Source organism: Monodelphis domestica, chromosome 4 (assembly GCF_027887165.1).
Source record: "Monodelphis domestica isolate mMonDom1 chromosome 4, mMonDom1.pri, whole genome shotgun sequence".
Lineage (NCBI taxonomy): Eukaryota > Metazoa > Chordata > Mammalia > Didelphimorphia > Didelphidae > Monodelphis > Monodelphis domestica.
The window spans coordinates 445,728,789-445,752,637 of record NC_077230.1 but is presented as its reverse complement, the minus strand read 5'-3'; the positions used below and the strand labels follow the sequence as shown (position 1 = coordinate 445,752,637).

General features: G+C 38.5%; 1 protein-coding gene across 1 annotated transcript in view; it reads left to right on the top strand.

Annotated features, from left to right (window-relative positions):
• The first annotated feature begins 3,718 nt into the window (after window positions 1-3,718).
• VN2R613 (vomeronasal 2 receptor 613) overlaps window positions 3,719-23,849 on the top strand; it is a 29,003-nt gene continuing 8,872 nt past the window's right edge. The window contains 4 exon segments of the mRNA NM_001099594.1: window positions 3,719-3,924; window positions 8,901-9,192; window positions 11,159-11,962; window positions 13,912-14,139. Of these exon segments, the coding sequence (NP_001093064.1) occupies window positions 3,719-3,924; window positions 8,901-9,192; window positions 11,159-11,962; window positions 13,912-14,139 (1,530 nt within the window).

The following is a 23,849-nucleotide window of genomic DNA, read 5'->3' as shown; positions in this document are numbered from 1 at the left end:
TAACCTTGTACCTAGCTACAAAATGTTTTGTTACCTATCTTTTAAATAATTGTGATTGACTGTGAAAGCTGACCAAAAGTGACAATGATTCTCCTAGGTCAGGGAGAACTAATCTCTAGATCACCCTGTTTATGTCATACATCTATAGTAACAATGTTTCATTGACTATCTCCTTAGGCTACGTGTCTTGTTAAGTTCCATGGAAACATATATATAGAAAATTGATTGTGTACCAAAGAAGTATGTAATCACCAGCCTATACAATAAACGAACCTCTGTGCTATGGCAGAACACTCTGTGATGCCTAAACACATGGGCCTAAGCACACAGTGTCTCTCATCTCCATTAGTCGACCAGATGGTCACATCTAGACAGAGCAAGCTCTCACCCTGAGGGAGACTGCTGGATGGCTCCCAAAGATATAGTTTTAATACCCTTTGACCATTTTCCAATTGGAGAATTCTTTGTATTGTTATAAATTTGTTTCAGTTTTCTATATGTTTGAGAAATGTGGCCTTTGTCAGAGATACTTGCTATAAATTATTTTTCCAAAATTGTTGTTTCCTTCTACATTGGTTGCATTGGTTTTGTTTCAACAAAACCTTTTTGAGTTAATGAAATTCAAAAGTATCCATTTCATTTTTCATAATGTCCTCTGTGTCATGTTTGGTCATAAATTCTTCCCTTATCCAAAAGTCTGAAAGGTAAATTTTTCCATGTTCCCTAACTTGGTTTATGTTATCACTCTTTATTTCTAAATCAAATATCTATTTTGAATTTTTCTTAGTGTACAGAGTGAGATTTTAGTCTATGCCTAGTTTCTGTCACACTGTTTTCCTGTTTTCTGGCAGTTTTTGTCAAATAGTAAGTACTTTTCCAAAAAGTTTGGATTATTGGACTTATTGAACATTAAGTTCTTAGGGACATGAATTACTATGTGTTAATTACCTAACTTATTCCATTGATCCACTACTCTATTTCTTAGCCAGTACCAGATTGTTTTGATGATTGCCACTTTATAGTATAATTTGAAATCTAGTACCACTATATATCTCCTTCCATATTTTTTTCACTTATTCCATTGAAAGTTTGGGTCTTTTGTTCTTCCAAATTAATTATTTTTCCTAGTTCTATGAAACAATTTTTGACTGGTATGGCACCAAATAGGGACTGAGATATTGTTGACCACAACACTACTGAACTGGTAAAGAGGCCATCAGAAGGCCAAAGACTTTGCTGTCATGGTCTCAGGACTTATGGAACATCTTATGATAAGATACAAATAATTGGTGACCTGAAAAGACTTGCTCACAAAGTGGTTATGATTAATGCACATATCCATTAGCCAATCATAGAATCTCCCATGATTCTGAAGATGACCAATCATGGAATTGTGCCACTTCATTCCATTTTTGGTACCCCCTCAAGAATTTTTTTTTCCCTCAGAGAGTTCTTTGGCACTGAAGTCAACTGAGCTGAGACCATCAGAATTCCTATTAAATGAATGATCATACTCAGAGCTCTGTCTCATTTGTCCATTGTTGTAGCTCGTATATTTTTGGTCCAACACTACAAGATTGGTAATCATTTGATAAGCAAAAGGATTTGTTTGGGATCTATGTTCATGATATTGTTTTATGTTATTGTTTTGCTTAATTCTGTATTATAATTTTGATAAATTATTAGATAAGAGATGCTGTTACTTTATATCTTTACATTTTTACTCTTTGGAGTCCTTTGCAGTGTCTTTCTGTTAAAGATTGTTTTTTATATTCAAAGGGGTGTGCTCTGCTTGGTCAAAGCTAAATTGTTCCCTTGCGTAGTCTCATTGTCTATGAATCTTTGCCACACTCAGAATTTTCTGGTCATGGTAAGATTTATTGTGAGGAGAAAAGGGGAATGGGAATTACTTGAAAAGGGTGTTTAAGTGACAGTCTTTTGCAAATTCTTCCCTAGGTCTAGAGACAATTATTTTACTGAGGACTCAATTTCCAAAGACCTCTCAGAGCTAGGGCAGTTGGGGTTATCTACTCCAACTTAGATTGGGACAAGAATTCTTTCTATCCTCTTCCCAATAATGGTCATCCATCATTTGCTTGGAAACCTCTAAGGATAAGGAACTCACTGCTATCTGAAGCAGGCCATAACAATTTTGGATAATTATGCTGCTTACAAAGTATTTTCCCCTTTACATCAAGCTTAACTTAACTTCTTTATAACTTGTACCCATTTTACTTATTTTAATTGTTCGTGATCAAGAAGACTAAATGGAATCCCACATTCATGTGATTGGCCTTCAAATATTTTATTGAGCAGCTATGTCTACCAACTCCTCCCCAGGCTCAGCATCTCCAATTTTGATAGTAGATACTTATGAGGACAAAATTTGAGATCCTTGAGGATCCCAATCACCCTCTGGATATTCTAGGTTATCACTGTCCTTCCTACACTGTGACTCCAAGCAATCAGAGAATCACAGAATTTTTGAGATGAAAGGCAACTCAGCAGCCATTGAGTCCAACACAACACTCATTCAAACTGCCAGGCACTGGCCTGGGTCCTGGAGATACAGAGGCAGAAATGAAACAATAAACAAGAACAAGTTTAATAGGTGTCAGCCACTGGGTCAAGCCCAAGGCATAAAGAGAAAAGCAAAAACACAAGACTTCCTTTAAGAATCTCACATTCTAATAGGAGAGAAGTGTAAATAACTAGGTCAATACAAGGTCTATACACAGTAGATGGAGTAGATAGAAGGGACTTTGAGAGAGGAAAACCCTAGCAGCAGGGATGTTGGGAGTGGGGGCCAGAAAAGGGCACCTAGAGGAGGCCAATCAAGAAGCAGTAAGCAAGGGTTTACTATGGGCAGGCAGTGCCAGCTGGAAGCTAGGGAGAAAAAGACTAGATTGAAAGTCTCTGTCCTCAAGGATCTTCCACTCTATCAGGGAAAGTGCCAATGAACTCAGGTTCTGTCAGGATGGTCAAACTAAAGTACACATTCCTTAGGTCACGGTGCAGTCCAGGCTTTGGAGCAGGAGAGCTTGGTCCCAGTGTGAGTCCCTTAATCATGTATGAGCCTTGGCGGGGGGGGGGGTTCTCAGCCCTGAGATTGGAAGGAATGTTCTGTCCAACACATAGAAGGTCAGGGACTGTGTCCAGCTGGATGGAAGCCCAACTGATATTCTCCCACCTACTCTGTAAATCTGGGCTGATCATACCAGACCCAACCCATGACCCACTCTGAATCCTGGAAGTTTTGCTGTGCAACTTCACAATAATTTCCAGGGTTCAGCAAGTGTCTTTGAGGTAACAAATTGCTTGTTTCCCACTGGGGGTTACTGGAAAAGGGGAAGAAGTCAACCAAACAATTGTTTTTTTCTCTGGGTTTTCCCTTGGAGGCTGAGATGCAGGTGCAGAACCTTGGGCAGGGATGCTCCCTAGAGTTCTTCCTTGACACATGTACATTTACCAACTAGGGACCATCCTCTCACCCATCTTTCCTAGGATCACAAATAGTACCTCCTTCCTGCAGCTTGGCTCCTGGAAGAGTTGGACACCTGCTGTGCTTGCTGAAGTATCCAAAGCAGACCAGCAGTTGGTCACCTCTCCAAAAATAAAGAACAATCTTCCCTTTGAAGTGTAAATCAAGCAGCAGCTAAGGACCTTTTGGGTGCTCACATGCTCAGAATTTGGGGATTTGCTTAGGACACAGGGCTCAATGATCCTTCTGCTGGCCCTCTTCTTGATCCTGAATATACCTTCTTCCTTAGTCATGAAAGAAAATTTCCCCTGCTTTGAACAAATCAACCCACAAGTATACAGAGATGGAGACCTGGTCATTGGGGGGTTTTTCCCCTTGTACTTAATGACAGTGAAGAGTTTCACAGGAGCGGAGCATCCACAAAAGGCCTGCAACCCACATCAGTAAGTAAATAGGCACCTGAGCTTTTATCTTAAGAAATCGATGAGCAAGCCCGAGAATGCAGCCTCCAGCCCCTGGAGACGTTCATCGTCCTCTTGTCAGTGATGCTTCTAGTATCTTTCTCATCTCTTAGTCTATCCTTAAAATCTGTAGTCAAGAAATATCCTTTCTTTCATTTAGGATCTAGGTGGGGGCCATCTTACTGCCATTTGAATCTTCCCTGTAGTTGCTCACATCCAAGAAGCAGGAAGACCCTGACATTTATCCCATCATCTGGGACACGGTTCTTCTGTCATCCCTACCTTGACTGTGATGCTGTCAGTGCTGAACATTCCTAGACACTGGAAACCCAAGCAGGAGGCTAGCTAGCACTGGAAGCATCACATTCTTGAGTGCTAGTCTTAGAGTAAAGAAGATCTAAGTTCAAATCCAGCTTCAGGCAATAATTATATGTGATTCAGAGTAGTAGTAATAATGATAATGATGATGAAGATGGCTTTTATATAGCACTTCAAGTTTTACAATGTGCTTTATAATACCTTAACTTTGTTGGGTCTCAGTTTGCTCATGTGAAAATGGGAATAATAATAGCACCTATCACTTAAGAGATTGTGACCACAAAATTGCATGATACATATAATGTTTGGGTTTTTTTTTTGGTAATCCTTAAGTGTCATGTAAATGTCAATTTTAAAAACATCTTTGTATTCCATGAAAAGGAATACTTGGTATAGATTTCCATCCCAGGGAATGAGCACTTTTGTCACATCACTGGATGGACCCAAACTGAAGGAATCCTTTGTTTTCCTCTTAGTATCTGTTATCCTGTAATGAACCTCCCCCCAAAATGGGCAGCCCAAAATTGCTCCCTCTGTGTGTATGTGTGTGTGTGTGTGTGTGTGTGTGTGTGTGTGTGTGTGTGTGTGTGTGTAAGGTGGGGAGATCTGTGCTATGAATTATTCCCTGTGAGGCAAGGAGACTTCTTATAATTATATACATTTTATAGATGAGGAAACTGAGGCTCCAAGAAGGTCTGATAAGATAGGTCTTCTGATACTGAGACCAATATCCTTTCTAACATATTATGCTGCTCAACAAATACTGAATAGACAGATGATTGTGAGCTAGAGTGGAGTCATGTGCCTGCCTTCATTTAGAAAGACAAGATGAGGGAGGCTTCACTCCCAAATCACCAGAGAACGGAGTGTGCAGATTCCTCCATTCAAGAGGGTACATCATTTGGCTCAGCAGATTCTTCTTTGTGACCTATGGCACTTAAAGGACATGAACTGGGTCCATGTATACCAAGGTGACACAACCAAGAAAACTGGGGACCTGCCACTAGTCTTCTTGTAAATAGTGCTTTTCAAATGAGCTCCCTGAAAGTGTTATACCCAATGGTCCCCCCTGAGTCACAGCAAATAGGAACATCAGCAATGGAGGAACAGATTCTATGCTGAGAAGGCAGTGTGGGGATGCATTCTGACTCATAAATCCAGGGACCTTGGCTTAAGTCTTGCCTCTAATCTGCATTGTTCAGGTGATTTAGAGCAAGCCAGGAAGACCTGACTTCAAATTCTGCTTTAGATATTTATGAGTATCATTACCCTTGGCAGGTTATTAAGACTGTCTCCAGTCTCAGTTTCCTCATCTGTAAAATGGGGATTAAACTAGTGCCTAACTCCCAGGGATGTTGAGGGGATAAAATGAGAAATTCTGTGCAAAATGCTGAAAGAATCACCAATATTCTAGCATTAGACTAGGTGACCTCTTCAGTCATTTCTAGTTTTGGCTTCATGACCTTGGTTCTAAAATACATTCTTGATTTTTTTCAGAGGATTCAAAAGCTTTTGCTTTTTCCTTTTATGAACTTGCAAGTTGGTCTAGAACCCTCTTTATCTGCCTTCAGCTGGGCTGATTGTCAGATGCCTGCCTTTTCCTCCAGATCTTGTAATATTTTATGTTGGTGGTCTGGGCACTGGCTTGAAGCTTTGTGTTTAGAGAGAGCAACACTAATCGGCTCTGTTTCTGATGGGAAAATGCAGAATGATATGGTAGGGACTGAACTTCTATCAAGACACATTTTAGTGATCTGTCACTAGATACTCTCTCCAAAAGAGGAGTCTGAGTTGAGAATGGCATGGATCCCTTCAGTGGGCAATTCTTCATCTGCCAAGATTATTACAAGGTCAGAGAAGACTAATGATACTTTGGTGTGTGTGTGCGTGTGTGTGTGTGTGCGTGCGTGCGTGTGTGTGTGTGTGTGTGTGTGCGTGCGTGTTGAGAGGAATCAGGCCTCATTGGGAAATGACAAGTCATCAATCTGGCATGTAATTTCTATGAAATAAGGGACCCCTCATAGAGAAATATCCTCCACTAATACCAAACAGAAATTCCTCAGTCACTATCAAGTTTCCAGGGGCTCTGAACTCAAGAAGCAACAGCAGGTAGGTAGCACAGTGTTAGAACTTTGGGACTCCAGTCAGGAAAAACAGATTTCAAATCTGGCCTCAGCCTCATACTAGCTAGTGACCCTGGGCAAGTCACTTGCACTTCATCTCTCTTTGCCTCCATTTCCTCATCTGTAAAATGGGAATAACAATAAACCTCTCCCTCAGAATTGCCAAATGAGATAATAATTGTAAATTAGAAATGCTTAGCACAGGGCTGACTCAGAGTAAGTACTTTGTAAAGGATAGCTATTATTATTGATATTATTACTACTATGTATCAGACACTGACAGGCAATGAAGATATACAGAAAACAAACATGATAATTCCTTTATTGAAGGATATGGCGAATGGGGGATGAGAAGGATACAATGCATTCATAGATAAGTAAATACAAAATTTAGGATAAATAAATTTTAAAAAGTGGTTGGGGAGAGGAGGGATGTTCAGACAGCTGCTCCCTTGGAAGGCCAGTATTACTGGTCAGCTCTGGGGAAGTGGCCCAGACCAGTGGATCATGGAGGGCTTCTTTGATTGCCCCATTTATGGTACAGACAATCCTCATGTTTCTGAAGCATTCTACAGAGAGAACATCTATTTTGAGTTCTTAGCACTATGCCTTGTCTTTGGACTAGGATGAATCTATTAGAATCATATTTGTCAGAGACTAGGTGGGTATGACACCTGCAGTGGTGCTTAAATCAGTAGCCATTGTGCCAATGAGACATTCTGGGAAGGCTCTGGAGCATCAAGTATGGGCTAGAATGACTTGCCACAGCAAATGTGTCTACATTAAAAAGTCAATTGGGGAGGGAGCAGGTAGTGGAGGATGAATTGCCTCCCTTTGGCTCTCTCCAAGGTACTATAAAACCTGTCAAGTCCTTGATTCATAGAATTCTGGGTTGGATTGCCTTAAAACCAGAAACTTGCTATCTCTCTAAGTGCTTCTGGACTAGAGACAAGTAAGAAAAGTCAATGCCTTCCCATGTTGTAGTCTTCTTTTCCATTAAATATCTCACATGTCAGCATTTCCAGCAGCATCCCCACCCTTTCCCTCAGTGGCTAACTGAAACTCTGAGTCTCACCACTGCACAAAAATACTTCTCTATGTTCCCCTGTCTCTAGCTTCAGTTAACAATGCAGAGGCTTGGCTTTTCTCTGGCCCTCTCTAGGCCAGAGAAGGCATGGAGAGGAGTTAAGCTGAAGAGAAAGTGGTATGGACTGAGGTCAGGAGTTCTCTTTGGAAAGGCTCTAGTTTTATAGACTTTCATATAAAAGATTGAAATCCTAGTAAAGATTGATTTAATCTGAATAAGACAGTAGCAATGGTAGCCTTTGTTATGAAGGGCCTGTTCAATCCAGAGGCCAATGGTCATGGCATCTAACACAAGTACAGAATATAGAGTAAATAGTAGCCACAGCTAGAACCCAGGGCTGATATCCAGGATAAATGGGATTTGGGCTTGGAATGGACTCCAGAAGAATAATATAAAACAAAGTGATCCTATGTTAAACAAGAACCCAAGAAACTGAGACTCCAGATAGACTGAAGAGCACACCAAGAGGTCCAAGGCTTTCTGGACTTACCATGCTCTCTCCAATTGGGGCTTCCAGACTTAGCCCCTGTTAGAGCTTCCTTCAAGGATTAAAACTGCCAAAAATATTTTGTAGAATGAACCAAGTTGCCCTCAGTTGGGAAGAGGACATGATCAATTGACTCAGCTTCTCTTTGGGGGATTTCCTTCAAGGAGTAAAACTATGACAGAAGACATCAAGTCCAAGGCTATAGCTCCCTTCCCTGAACTGCAAGGTTGTGCAGTACTATGAATGTGGCCTATGTGTATAGACTGCCTGAGAATGTGGTTACTGATGTGTAGACCTTCTACATGAGATTGTGAGACAGAGAGAGACCAGGAAGTTATTCTTACCTGTACTCTGTGTCGCACATATTAACTGATCACTATACTTTTGTTGATGAAATGACTGAGTGCTTCAGGTCAACCAACATTTGTTAAGTGCTTATACTATGCTAAGTGTTGGGGACCCAAAAAATAAAGGCAAAAACATGATCGATGGCCTTAAGGAACTAGTATTTTATTGGGGGAATTAGCATTCAAACACTTTCATAGGTATAAGACACATAGGGTGTAATGGGAGATAATCTCAGAGGAAGAGCACCATGAGGAGAGTGGCAAGACGTCTTACAGAAGGACAGATATGAACTGAGTCATAAAGGAAGAGAGAGGAGCCAGGAGGTAGAGGTGACCAGGGAGAGGCCTCCAGGTACTCAGCCTCATTGGGAATTCTGAAGAAATTCTCCTTCCACAACCAACATCCTAAATTTCAGGAGAGTCAACAGAACAGGGGTACAGTTCTGTGAAAAACAGGTATTGTGATCCACAGACCAAGCTTGCCTCGGCCATGAGCCTTGTGATGTGACTTGGGCATGGCTAGATGGGTTTCCTTGAAGCCTGTGTCCTCTCCAGGATTTGTTACTAGCCTCTGATCTTCTCCCCACTCCCTGCAGGTGGCTGCACAAAAATTACCAGCAGGTTCTGGCCCTGATGTTTGCGGTGGAGGAGATCAACAGAGACCCCAGCCTCCTCCCTAATACTACCCTGGGATTTCACATCTACAACAGCTACCACAGTGATGCCAGGACCTTGGAGAGCTCCCTGAGATGGCTCTCAGGACAGGGCCAGACCATCCCAAATTATAGTTGTGAGAGGCAAGACAAGTCCCTGGCTGTTATTGGAGGAGCCACCTCTGCTCTTTCTGTCCAGATGGGAACCCTTCTGGAGCTCTACAGATTCCCACAGGTAGGGAACCCTGGACCTGTCATCTCTTGCCCCTTTTTTTGAAGTGAAGTGATTTGATCACACAGGATGGAAGAGAGAAATAAAACAAATATTTGTTAAGTGCCTGCTATGTGGCATTCACTGTGCTAAGTGCCTTTGCAAAATGATGTCATTTGATCCTTAACAATCAGCATGGGAGCTAGGTGCTATTGTTAATCCCCATTTTACAATGGAAAAAAATTCAGGTAAATACAAATTAACTGACTTACCCATGATCACACAGCTAGTACCTGACTGAGGCTAGATTTGAACTCAAGACTTCCTGACTCAAGGCTCGGTACACACTCTACGGTTCCACCCAAATGAAACAAGGCTATTAAGTGTTGAGGCAGAATTTGAACTGAGTACTTTCTGATTCAAAGTCCAATACTCTACCTGACCCAGAGCAGCCAGAATAGAATTAATATGTAAATAGAGCTGGTATATTATTGGCATGATAGGCAGTGCTCCACCCCGACTTTTACCCCAGATCTTAGTGTCACTCATGCTCAGGAGGTAGCCAGTCAGGTTTCTAGTGATACATGTTTTGACTCAGCCAGACTTCTTGCCAGATCTGTCTCTGCACTTGAAATCGGCTGGCATGTCCTTGATCACCCCCTCACTATACTCATCTGGAGGCATGGAGAAAAGGCTGTCGTCTTTTTGTAGGCTATGTTATAGCCATTTGCTTATTAGACCTGGAAAAGTCTTCAGAAATAACGTAAGATTTTCTAATTTTAAATACAACAAAAATGGGCATTCAGAGCCTTTAAATGATTTGTATGAACTCTTACCTTTAGTGCAAAAACTTGGGTTATTCATTGTTCTTTACTGACTCTTGGAAGGTATGTTTGCACCACCTCTTCTTTTTATATAGCCTTACTAATGATTATTTCTCAAAACCAACTCTAGCTGAGTTATTGCTACCAACTGATAATCTATAGGGAGGAGACTCACTATAGAGAATAACAAGCAAAAGGATTAGAAAGACAAACCCAACAGTGATGGGCTACCCATTGAAGCTGGAGGAGAGGTATAACCAGTTGTCCTCTGGGAACCTGGCCTCCCATTGTGAAAGGGGGTTGGGAGAGTGAGCCCAAGGCCCGAGAAATCCTGGATGTATGACTTTGGACAATTACCTTTTTGAGGTAATTCTGAGCCTAGGTGTTGCAGAGCAGGTGCTGGCCTGCATTGTTAGGAATTTCTTTATCCCTGTGATTAAACAGGTCTGGTCCCTATCCCTAGAAAGTGCATTATTTCCAAATGAGTCATCAGTCTTGTAAATATAAGTGAAATAATTATCTCAATTATTATTTAAAACTAATAATAACTAGCAGTTAGATAGCACTTTAAGTTTTGCAAAGCAGTTTAGAAATATTATGTTATTTGATCCTTATAACAACTTTGGGAATTGAGTGCTATTATTATATCCATTTTTCAGTTGAAGCAGTGTTTAAGTGACTTACCTGGGGGCACAGAGCTACTAAGTGTCTCATGCTAGATTTGAACTTGGATCTTCCTGACTCCAGACTTATTGTTATATCCACTGGATAGCTATATGTGTTCCCATATCAATTCGCTAGGCACTTTGATTTTAATACCATTCCTGAGGAAATCACTTTGATTCAAGTAAGAAAGAATTACTCCAACCAACACCATCCCCAAAACACAGTCGTGTCAGTTTGAGCAGGAAATTTATTTGGAGCCACAAACAAGAGAAATTCAGAACCATTTGGGAAAGAAGTCATGGAGGATTCAGGGAAGTGAAGGACTTAAAACCAGCAGCACCAGAGTATTCTGTCATTGAGTCAATGACTATTTCCTATTTTTATTCTATTTCTTTTCCTTAATTAAACTAGGTAGTTTGGGTAATACATTGAGGTTTATTAGTATTCTCCAGTGCCACTTTTATAAATCCCAGAGAGATACAAATTTCTTTCCCATCCAGGTAAGCTATGGCCCATTTGATCCTGCCCTGAGTAACAAGGTCCAGTTTCCTTCCCTTTACCAGATGGCCCCTCAGGACTCCTCCCTGCATCTGGGCATTGTCCAGTTACTATTGCATTTTGACTGGACCTGGGTGGGGCTGGTGGTCACAGATGACATGAGAGGTGAACAGTTCTTTTGGCTCATGGGAGAAGAGATGAGAAGGAACAAAGTCTGTGTGGCTTTCACAGAGAAAATCCCCGTCAGTGAAAGATGCCATGAAGAATCCCAAGTGGCTTTCATGCCCAGGATCATTGCGTCATCAGCCAAGGTGATCATTGTCCATGGTGATACAGACTCACTGATGATCCTGAGATATTCTCAGCTACATACAATTCCAATTTGGAAAGTTTGGGTTATTACCTCACACTGGGATGTCACCATAAGACCCTACAGTCGTGATGGTGAAACTTTTCATGGTTCTCTCATATTTTCACATCAGACAAGTGAGATTCCTGGTTTCAGAGCATTTCTCAGGACAGTCACCCCAGCCAAATATCCAGGGGACATTTTCCTCAAGAGTTTCTGGGCCTCAGCATTTGAGTGTCCAGATGATCCAGCAAAACTAGAAAGAGAGGACTGTTTCTTGAACGCTTCCTTGGAGATGTTGCCTTTGCACTATTTTGACATGACCATGTCTGGCCTCAGTTACTTGGTCTACAATGCTGTGTATGCTGTGGCCTGGGCTCTTCATGAAATGTTCCAAACCAGAGCAGAAATGAGATCTGTGAGAAATGAAGGATGCCTGGTGCCTCAACCCTGGCAGGTAATGAACCCTCCTCCTGAGATCTTCACCTCACTTCACCTCACATGTCCACTGGCATCCCTAGGCTTATAGATGAACATTCCTTGCTTTGATACTTTTCCTTAGCATTGACATTTCCCTTCCATCTCCTTGGCATCCCCAGTCTCATTAATGGACATTCCTTTGTTTTCTTAGTTTGGTCTTCTTTGGAAGTCTTAAGAGTTTGTACACGAATGGCCTTATAGATACATCATCCTACTAGGAACTTATCTGTAACTGCAAAGCATTGTACTAGACCCTTCCTGCCTTAATGGTCTGAGTCTTCCTCTAGAGCAATGAGAAATATTTTCTCAAACCTGGTGCCCAAGAGGGTCCTCTGAATCCAATGTAAATGCATGTCAATTTGGTTGTTAAAAAACAGTGACTGAATTGTTAGTTGTGGAAACACAATGAAGCATAACTGCTCTTGTTTTAACAAAGTAGTTCCACTCTCGAGTAATTCTTCCTTTTCTCATTCTGTGTGCTTTAGGATAGAACCCAGTACAAAAATCATTCTCAGGACCAACCCATAATGGACTTCAAATACAGGCTTCCACAGAATTACTTACCTTTGGGAGAAGTAATGGCAGCCTCAACTAAAATTACATGGAGAATTAGGGACTTTATTTTAGAGATTAGGCTGCTAACATTGTATCCATTAATAGATATGGATCCAAGGTGCCCAGAGATAGATTTTAGAGGATTGTGGACTTGGATGAAACAACTTATATATTGATTTTCAGTAACTTCTAGTTAATAGTCAGAATGGCATTTGTAAATGAAAACAAATAAACATGCTTCTGAGAAGGGATCTATAGACTACCCCTTTATGTAAAAAAAGGACCATGATACAAAACAATTAGGAAACTGTGTTAGAGAAGAATCCCATTCACTTCCCCCCATCCTAATCTGAAGAGCTATTGGTGTTTGGTGTGATTCTTACTTTTTTTTAGTTCTTTACACTCATTATTTTTAAAAATGTATTATACTTTTAAAGTATCAACATCATGTCCTACTGACTCTTCCATAAATGAATATTATCTTGTTAGAAAAAAATCAGTTAATAAAAACAAACTGACAATGTAGTTCTCATTTCATCCCCTTAGTCCAACACCACTCTGAGAAGTTTTCACCATCACAAATGGATTTCAAGAGCCCCAGGTCTCTGTTCTAGGAAAAAAATACCCCCCCAACCACTGAAGGAACACTTTTTTTCATATATACCAACCCCGTACAAGTGGCTATAGACCGAACTGTTGCTTCTCTGTGCTTCATCCAAACTGTGTCAAATGAGCTCAGAGGCACACCCTGCTCACAGGAGTGAGAGACAAGACTGTTTGGCACTAAAAGTAGGAGTGTTCACTGTTGAATACAGCTGATCAGGGACATAGAATGAGAAAAATTCAACCAGATTCCCCTTGACCCATTTACCTGGGCCCCATCACTATCACCAAAATGGCTGGGATGTTGAATGATTCCTGCTAGGATGTGATTTTATTTAATTGAATTCTCTTCTTAAAAAACAATCGTCATCATAGCAAACGTTTACATGGAAATTTATGCTTTGCAAAGTACTTTATATGTTATCTCACAGAACTCCCTAATGAGCACAATAGACACAATAGGCATTGTAACACCATTCTCTGCCACTCTTTGAATTTCCTTCTTATGAGAGTCCTAGCAAAAAGGAAGACTTTTTATTATTAATCCTGTAACAATAACAACCCTCAGGTCTTAAGACATCCATAGCTACTGTTCTTCATTATCTGAAGGAAGTGCTTTAAAATATTGCTTGAATGAATGAATAAAAGAGTGAATAGATGAGAGAATATATCACCGTCATTACTGTTTCCTGCCTTGCCCATTGGCCTTGGTCCTGGTGCCCCCTCCCTGTGGACAGGATGGAGTGACTAAATTCTCTTACCATCTAGCTTCACTCATCCCTGAGGAACATTGACTTTAAAAACACTGCTGGGGACCAGGTGGTTTTGAATGAGGAAATGAATCCTGTGGCTAAATATGATATCATGAACTTTGCAATGAAGTCTAATTATAAGGAAGTTCTAGTGAAAGTGGGGCAATTTGTCTCCCATTCTCCACTTGGTCAAGATTTCACCATTTGTGAGGAGGAGATACAGCACGACTGGTTTGATTTGAAGGTCAGTACAAAAACTAAATGCCATTTTATGATCCAAACACTTTAACCCCATTTAGTCTATCAAGCATTTACCTCATGCTGCTCCACTGCCAGCCTCCTCTCTTTGACTTCACACAAATTCTGGAAAGAAATAAGAACAATTAAAATAACAATGATGGTAATAACAAGTATTATCATTACCATCATTGTTGTTTTAAATAAAAGTAAACCAAGTAGATTTTTTAATATATAGAAAAGTTGGCAACCAACATTAGTCCCAAGGGCACAATGACAACAATAGGCAGTCATGATGGAGAAGAAAGAGAACTGGCATAAGCATTAGAAAGACATGAGTTCAATTTCTGCCTCTAAAATAGACTGCTATTTAGTGACAAGTCACTAAATTTCTCAGTGCTATAAACAACTGTTTAAGGTTGATGAGCTGGTACCACTTTATATAGGCAGACAGAATTTCTTCATTAGGCTTTCTTATTTCACATATTTGGCCTCTCCTTCTTATCCTCCTAAACTTGGACAACAGTAAAGCTCTACAAGACTTATGACTCTAAGCCAGGTATAGAAAGATTGGCGCTTCCTCATTAAAAAGAAAACACATTGTACATTAAGTTAAAAAATTGGTTATTTTCACTACATTGAACAATGAATCCAGCCATTTTTTTGATCCTTTGGAAGCCTTCTAGGCACACTCTGATCCTCTCTCAATCTAGTCTAGGATCACACTCAGTAGGACATTTTGGCTGCCTTATCATATGCCTGAGTTATTAAGTTTGTAGTTCATTAAAATGATAGCAACTTTTCTACTTCTATGATGTTTTAAGATTTGGAAGCTTTTTACCTCCACAATAACCCTTTAAAGTAGATAGTACATATTATAGATGAGGAAACTGAGACTGAGAATTGACCAAAGGGATTTGATCCTTATCACAGAGCTAGTAAATATAAGGCAGGATCTGAACTTAGATATCCTAACTAAATCCAATGCTTGCTCTATCTCTATACCATGCTGAATTTCAATATTTTTTACGTCAATGTCTGTGATAGATGTTAGTATGTCTCCCCAACTCACCCTCGCAGAGATGATTTTTTAAATCCCAATATAACACTTTACATCGGCCTTATTCAATTTCATATTACTGGATTTAGGCCAAATTTTTTAGGTTTTTAGATCTTTTAGAATTCTTGGTCATAAAATATGGTAGCTATTCTCAGATTTTAAAAAACTATGTATTATGTATTCCAACTAAATCATCATTTAAATCAATAAAAACATTAGACAGCACAAGACTAAGGTCAGTTCTTGCTTCCTCCAATTTGGCACTGACCAATTAATGATGGCTCTTTGGGTCCAATCATTAAACCAGTTTAGAATCTAATTGTGCTATTATATAGGCTATAAGAAGCCATCATGATCTCTTCTTGATGAAGCCAAGACACTTTTTAGTGACCAACACAATCTCTTAGTAATATTTTTGGAATTTTGCAGTGAATCTAAATTAATCTCACTAGCATGTATTTTAGAGACTACATTTGTTTTCCTTTGTAAAACTGGAGATTCTTTTCTTCAGACCCAAGGCACCATACTCAATCACCATGATTTTATACTGAATGACAACATTGACACAGCACTCACATCTCAAAGTAATTTCAAAACCCTGTGAAAGAAAATTCTTTATTACCTTTGTCTATTGTAATAGATGATATTTTGAGGGTATATGTTTGATGGTATACTAGATAACTAATGGATCAGGTAGTTATCTTCTTTGCCTACCCTCCCCCCTATACCTCCCATTTTCCTCCCTCTTCAGAAGCCTTTCAGCCTCCCCTCTCCCCTTCTTCAGTCTCCTTCAGGTCCCTCAGTGTGATCTGTGAGGGTTCAATTAAATACTCTTTTCTCTTCTTTGTCAAACAAGGGGTTTATTTGGGGAAGACAGGACAAGGATGGAGAATGGAAGTAAGAGGAGTGGGATATCCCTATTCTCTATAGTGAGTATTAGATTGAAGGATATTGAGGGAAATGGCAATTCCATCACAAGCATGAAATAGAGCCAGTCAGAGAGCTATAAGGACTATGGTCCTTCTTCTTCCTTCCAATCAGCCAATCCAACTTGATTATCTCAAGTCCCAGAGATAAAAACCAGCTTTTTCCTTCACATCAGCCAGAAGCCAAAGACCCTCAGCCCAGTCCAGCAGTTGGCTTGGCTCCAACTGCTTTTTCCAGTAACATTCCAAATGGAATCTTCATTTGATTGACAGCTGATCCATCTCCAGTTTCTTGTCTTGCATGCATGCCTCCTCCACACTATTTTGAATTAATCAATCAAGAACTTAAAGTATCCCTACTTAACATTTAGTAAGTTACTAAGTAAGAGAGTTCACAAGTCACTTACTATATCACACCTCCAAAGGCCCCAAGCACTACCCCTCCTACAGGAGTGCTAGGCAAATTTGGAAACTGTGATTGGTTCCCATGAAGTGGGGGAGTGACAGGAAGTGACGTAGAAAAAGGATTATAAAAGGTGAGAATGAAAAGAAGATATTTTTCATTCCTTGACTCTTTGGTGAGGAGACTCACCTGGAGGATGATTCTGCATGGTTCTGCTCTAGAGGCTTGATGGAGCCAAAGGAAGAGAAGGTGGAACCCTTGCTAAAGACACCACAGGGACTCCTGGCTTAAGAGACAACCACAACTCCATGTGGAAATGGGGACTTGAGGGAACCCTTTCAGGGTGGTGAGCTGGACTTCTTCAGACAGAAATTATGGGGTATCTAGCTAGGCAATACTTTCTACTTTCTTCCTACATTTCTCTCTTTTACTATATCTCTATTAAACTAAATTGTCAAAAGTGGCTAACAGACTCGTGACTTAAGAGCTAATTTTATACATGGCAACCACAATCTTAAATTTTTTAACTCTTATATTTAGTCAAACCATTTTTAATTTTTACAACCCTAAAATGTATCTTTGAGAAGAAAATCAAAAATTCAGTCACAAAGAGTTGGGCACAACTGAAAAATTCCTTCTCAAAAAAAACTTGTATACATTTGCAGCCAGCCTACAGAAGATGGTGGTCCAGAAATAACCTTGCCTATGCACTAATTCCATTTCCCTTTAATACTGTGATGATGGAGGAACTGGGGTGGCATTAATGTCATCCCTTCATGAGATGTTTTGTTGTTTTTATTGTTAGGTCATTTCACTCATGTCCAAATCTTTCATGACTCCATTTTATGGTTTTCTTGGAAGAAATACTTAAGTGGTTTGCCATTTCCTTACCAGCTTATTTTACAAAGGAAGAACTGAGGCAAACTGTGTTGAATGACTTGACCTCAGGTAAATTAATATATGTTAGGGGCTAAATTTGAACTTATGAAGATGATGTTTTCTGATCCCAAACCCTTTGTTCTATCCACTGTACCACATAGCTGCCCCCATAGTATGTATTGTTGTTTATTTTCTCATGGGATCTGACTTTTTGTAACCTCTTTAATAATAGTTACCCAAGGGGTTGTCTAGATGAGGATAATGGAGTAGTTTAACATTTTCCTCTCCAGTGGATCCAATGGGTCCTTTGGTTAGGTAATCAGAGATTAACTGATTTATTAAGAGTTTCGTAACTATGAGGTATCCGAGGTTGGATTTGAACTCGGGTTTTTCTTACTCCTGGCCCATCACTTTATCGACTGAGCCATCTTGCTGCTTCCTTGGCATACAGAGGTTAAGAGATTTGCCCAGGGTCACACAGATAGAAATTCTCTGAGACTGAATTTGAATTCAAGTCTTCCTGACTCTAAGTCCAGTATACCAATTAACCTATTTTAGCCCTTATCCAAAAGTTGTCTAGTCCTGCCTATAAAAAGCAGTGTAGTTTGAAATCCATGCCAGTTTCACCCAAGTTTTTTTTTAACTTGGTGTGCTAATAAAATACCTTTACCTTTCTTTTCCTAAATTTTCTTCTTTGATTAGGGTGAGACTTGACCAAGACTGCTTTTTAAAATCTGGCAACTTCACTGGAACTGTTATCTTATATGACTTTCACTGGATGAACCTACTATGCAACTCCACAACTGGCCCTTGGATTTTTATCTGATCATGAGTCAGAATAGACTGTCTCAGTGATTAGTCAGCTGTGTAGTGGTTGGAGGATCAAAATCCCCCAAATCAGGAATGATAGGGAGAAATAGGTCCTGGGTCCAAAATTTATTCTCTCTTATTTGTGCACAAAGAAAAATGGAAGCTGCCTAAAGGAAGAAAAAGATAGTGGTGAGTAGGGGTTTTATCTAATGCTATGTTACCAAGAGAAGGAACAATCAAAGGATATTGGTGTCATTATGGGATGAGGAGAGAATAAGGCTCCTGCTGATTCCCACTTAAGCAAATTTCTACTGCTTGGAACTCAGGGAAAACTGCCGGTTCAACTGGGAATGCCCAAAGCTGAAGTGGTAGAGCTCAGAAGGGCCTGACTTAGTACAGGGATAATTTGGAAAAACAAATATGGCCAGATGAATACCAGATGTTTGAATACCATCCCTTGCACTTGCTAACAGACAGAGTTAAATATCTAGAGTCTTGGCAAAATAGTTTATTGGTGACATTGAGTAATACTTTCAAACTGAATACCAGATACTGCCACGTTCATACAATCCAAATTTCTCAAAACCAGAGACCTTACTTTTATAGAAAATAATAAGAGGAGAAGGAAATTACAAAAAAGAAATAAAACGATGCTCAGGAGAAAAACACTGGTGGATCCACTATCAAGGCTACAACACTGACAGACAGAAGAAAAGAGGCAATTGGTGGGAAAGGGATATTTAGAGTACCAGGGGGTTAAGTGTACTTTTGCTATATTAGAGAGGGGTGCTTTAAGAGAGTTTTAAGAGGAAATATGAGAAGGAGGGTAAATGCCTCCAGATTAATAACAAGAGTCCCCCATGAAGAACTGGCTGCCAAGTCGACCACCACTCTTACCATTACCTGCAGCCCAACCTGCTGCTGCCACCTTTTGTTCCCACTGAATGAGCCAAAGTTGCTTTTTGTCATTCTAAATATATTTGCATTATGAAACCATAAGAAGAAATCAGGCCTTAATGAAAAGAAGTCTTTGTATTTGGCATTGTGGCAATACATTTAGAAACTGAAACGGTAAGTATTGTTACAGGTATAATTGAATCAAAATTTGGTCTTTAATGAAATCAGTATAGAATATCAAAAGTAATCAAATGAATGACATCTATGTAAGGCTGGAAATGTGTTTAAATTAGTGTCATTTGACTGATAATAAATTTTATTTCATATTGAATAGGTTATTCTTGCATATCTAAAATTCTTATATTGTAAATTTTTATGAAAAACTATATTAAAATGCTGCTACCTTGAAAAATTATATCTAGACAGTGATATAATTATATCATTAGAAAAATAACTTCTCTATCTGCCAAGACAAACCCAGAAACTATATTAATTCAATTACAAAACACTTTTTTTCACAAATAAAATCAGCTCTAAATAATTGTAAAAGAATCAATTGCTTATTGGTAAACTGAGACAATATAATAAATTGACTATTTTGCTAAAATTAATTTACTTATTCAGTGGCATACCAATCAAACTGCCTAAAAATTACTTTGAAGAGCTAGAAAAATAATTACTAAATTCTTCTGGAAGAACAAAAGGTCAAGAATATCAATGGAATCAATGAATGCAAATGTGAAGGATATGGGCCCAGCAGTGTCAGATCTCAAATTGTATTACAAAGCTGTAATCATCAAAACATTTTGGTACCAGCTAAGAAATAAAATGGTAGAGCAGTGGAATAGATTTGGTATGTGATACCTAGTAATAAATAAATGTAGTTATTTAGCGCTTGATAAATCAAAAGATCCAAATTTGAGGGACAAAGACTTGATATTTGACCAAAAAAAAAAATAACCTGTTGGGAAAATTTTAAAATGGTATGGCAGAGATTGGAAATAGACCAGCATCTTATACCATATACCAAGATAAGGCCAACATGGAAACATGATGTAAAAATAAGAGATCACACCATAGGTAAATTAGGGCAGCATGGAGTGGTTTATCTGTTGTATCTATGGATAAGGGAAGAATAAGAGACACAGAATGTAAAATGGATAATTGTGATCATATTAAATGTGAAAGGTTTTGTACATATTAAATGTGAAAGGTTTTGTACAAACAAAAGCAATGCAACCAAGGTTAGAAAGAAAGCTGGGGAAAATTTTTTACAGAAAGTATATCTGATAAAGGTCTTATTCCTCAAATATATATAGAGGATTAAGTCAAATTTATAAAAATATAAGTTATTCTCCAATTGATAAATGATCAAAGGATATAAATAGGTGGTTTTCTGATGAAAAAAATCAAAGCCATCTATGGTCATATGAAAAAATGCTCTAAATCACTCTTGACTAGAGAAATGTGAATTAAAACAACCATGAGGTACTATCTCACATCTATCAGATAGGCCAATCTGTCAGAAAAAGAAAATGACGAATGATGGGCGATGAGGAAATTGGGCCACTAATGGTGGAGTTGTAATCTCATCCAACCATTCTGGAGAGCAATTTAGAATTATGTCCAAAGAACTCTAAAATTATATACTGATCTAGCAATACCAGTAGCAGGTCTGTATCCCAAAGAGATAAAAAATGACATAGGACCCATTTGAACTAAAATATTTCTAGCATATCATTTTGTGGTAGCTCAGAATTGGATTTTATGGGGATGTCCATCAATTGAGGCATGGCTGAACAAGTTGTGGTATGTGAATAGTTATGGAATACTATTGTGCTATAAGAAATGATGAACAGGATGATTTCATAAAAATATGGAAAGATTTACATGAACTTATGCAACATGAAGTGAGCAGAACCAGAAGGACATTGTACATAGTGACAGTGATATTTTTTAATCAACAACTGTGAATGACTTAATTATTTTCAGCAATGCAGTGATCCAAAACAATCCTAAAGATGCATAATGAAAAATACCATGTGCCTTCATAGAAAGAAAACATGAAGTCTGAATGTAGACCAATACATATTCTATTTCACTTTCTTTTTGTTCTTTTTTTGTTTCAGATCTCTTTTAAAAATGACTAATATGAAAAAAAACCATTTTATATGATTGCACATATAATAACTACTTAAGATCCCTTCCCATTTCAGGGAGAGGGGTGGAGTAAAAGGGAGTGAGAGATGGAAGACTGGAATCAGAAATAAAATTTGGAACTCAAAATTTTAGAAAGTAAATGCTAAGTTGTTTTTACATGTAATTGGGGGGAAAGTAAAGTATTCTTTTTAAAATATTAGAATATTAGAATTATAAGGGCTAGGGTATATACAAATTCTTAGCTTCCAAATGTTTCTAATGGGAAATACAGGTTGCAAGTATAATTTAGTAATACATTTAAAAAATTAGAATAAGAATTTTACATATAAAATTGCATTAATATTTATAAAGAAATCCTTTTCCTATTTTGAAGTCTCTGAAAATATTAAAGGACAGAAGAGCTCATTCTGTCAGGGTCTTATGGATTCTTTGAAGATTCCTCCTTCAACTTATTGATGACAGTATCCATATCAGATATAAGATTTGAGTAAAGATAGAAAGAACAGGTGCTGTATAAAACTGACATTCTCTGAAGTTCCAGGAGAATCATAGGTTCCTAATTTGATGTTCTTAGAGCTCTGTTATTCATAGGATTAGATACATAAGGTCAGAATTTGTTTTCACCATATAAAATAATTTTTGGAAGGCCATTCTTACTAGATTTTGCCATATTTTACTAAAATTATATTGTCTTATCAATAGCAATATTTAGAAACATTAGCTAGAGAATCTCACAATGTCTATGCAGCAGCCTATGATATGGATTGTAGCTACCTTCCTCATGAACAGTTTAAATTCTCATGGAATCAAAGTGACAAAAGAGGAGAGAAAGTGAGTGACCCTACCATTTGAACACCTGAAAAGTGACTTTATTGAATTGTCAAAGTCTATGGACTAGAAATATGGTTTAGTGTGCAGTTGAGTGAATAGGTAGAGGCTTTTCCAGATCATGATGATCAGTCATACTGACACCAATACTATCATTCAGATGACAAGGAAACATTACCCCCATGTAAGTCTTCCATGATTGACATCAGCCCAGTAGAGAGCACAACCTTGATCAGTCTTTAGACCCACTTAGGCTAAAAAGAGATGCCAATTCTAGATCCTGGTCATTGGCTGCCTGTTGTCTTGTCCCTGGAAACTCAAAACTTATCCGTCAACATATTGTATTGCAATGTATTTTGCATTTTCCCCCAAGCTTTCTACATTTTTTGTGCATTTCCTGTTGGGGGATTAGAGAAATCTAATGTTTATGTGCACGTCATACAAAATGGTGCCATACCTTGAATTGGACTAATGTTGGATATGGATCCATATCCCTTCATCCTTGGAGAAGAGATACCCTGGAGGGAGTGGGACAGAATGTGAAGGACTTATAGGACAATTTTCAATCACTGGAGGAAACCATAAGAACAAAGCTCATTCCTTTGCCATAGAGGTAGAAGGAGAATTCCTTAGCATTCCTTACATTTGACCAGATGAAAATGAGTAACATCTCCCAGCTTTCACCCCACTTCTGCTGCACTATATTGTAAGGCCATCCCTACTGTGTTATGAAAAGAATGGGAGAAATGGCCAAGTAATGGGATGAAAGACGAGATGTAACTCTACCACATCCCTGCATAAGAATGTAACTATGATGAGGACCAGGGGTATGTAGAGAATGTTTACTTTCTGCAGGCCAGGTATACACTGACAAGCATTTTTGATAGTCCCTCTGGGATTTTATTTTTATGCAATAACAAAGCATATTGTTGCTTTTATTTTTATTTTTATAAACATTTTATTTATATATTATATTAATTATAACATAATTAATCATACCAAATTAATTATATTGATAATTATAATGCACATATTTATTTATATAGTTTTATATATTTATTTTAATATATTTTATATTATATTTTATATATTTATTTATTTTATATTTTTATATATTTTTTATTTATATAAAATTATCATGGATGCTATGGGGTGAGCAGGATTCTTTTTGGCCTCCATGCCCAACCTAAAAGCATACACATAGCAAATAGATAGCCATTTAAGTATCAGAGACCATCTTAGGTTCCTCACTAATCATGTGTGAGGCCACACAATGAATAACCTACTTGAACATCATGAATTATTTTTATAAATCTTAGTCAATGAGGCCCTAGGTTCTGTGGAGGTGGTTGGTACTGAGGTTCACACATTCAGGGCTATGACCTTATAAAATAGGCAAGATTTAGACTTCTTTCTACCAGAGAGAGGAGAGGTATGGGCCTGATGGGTCAGGAGTGCTGTATCTGGGTTCCCAACAACTTCAACAACATTCATTCCCATAAAAGTCAGCCCAGAAATCCAATAATGGGATCAAAAGAGATAGGAATATGCTATGAAATCAATCAAGGCTCTAACACATAATAGTTGTGCAATCCTGGGCAAGTCACTTAATGCTGTTTGCCTTAATTGTTCATCTGTAAAATTAGTTGGAGAATGAAATAGCAAATCACTCTAGTATCTTTTCCAAGAAAACTTCACATGGAATTATGAATCAGATATGAGTGAACAATAACACTTTTCCTCCTCAAAAGTCC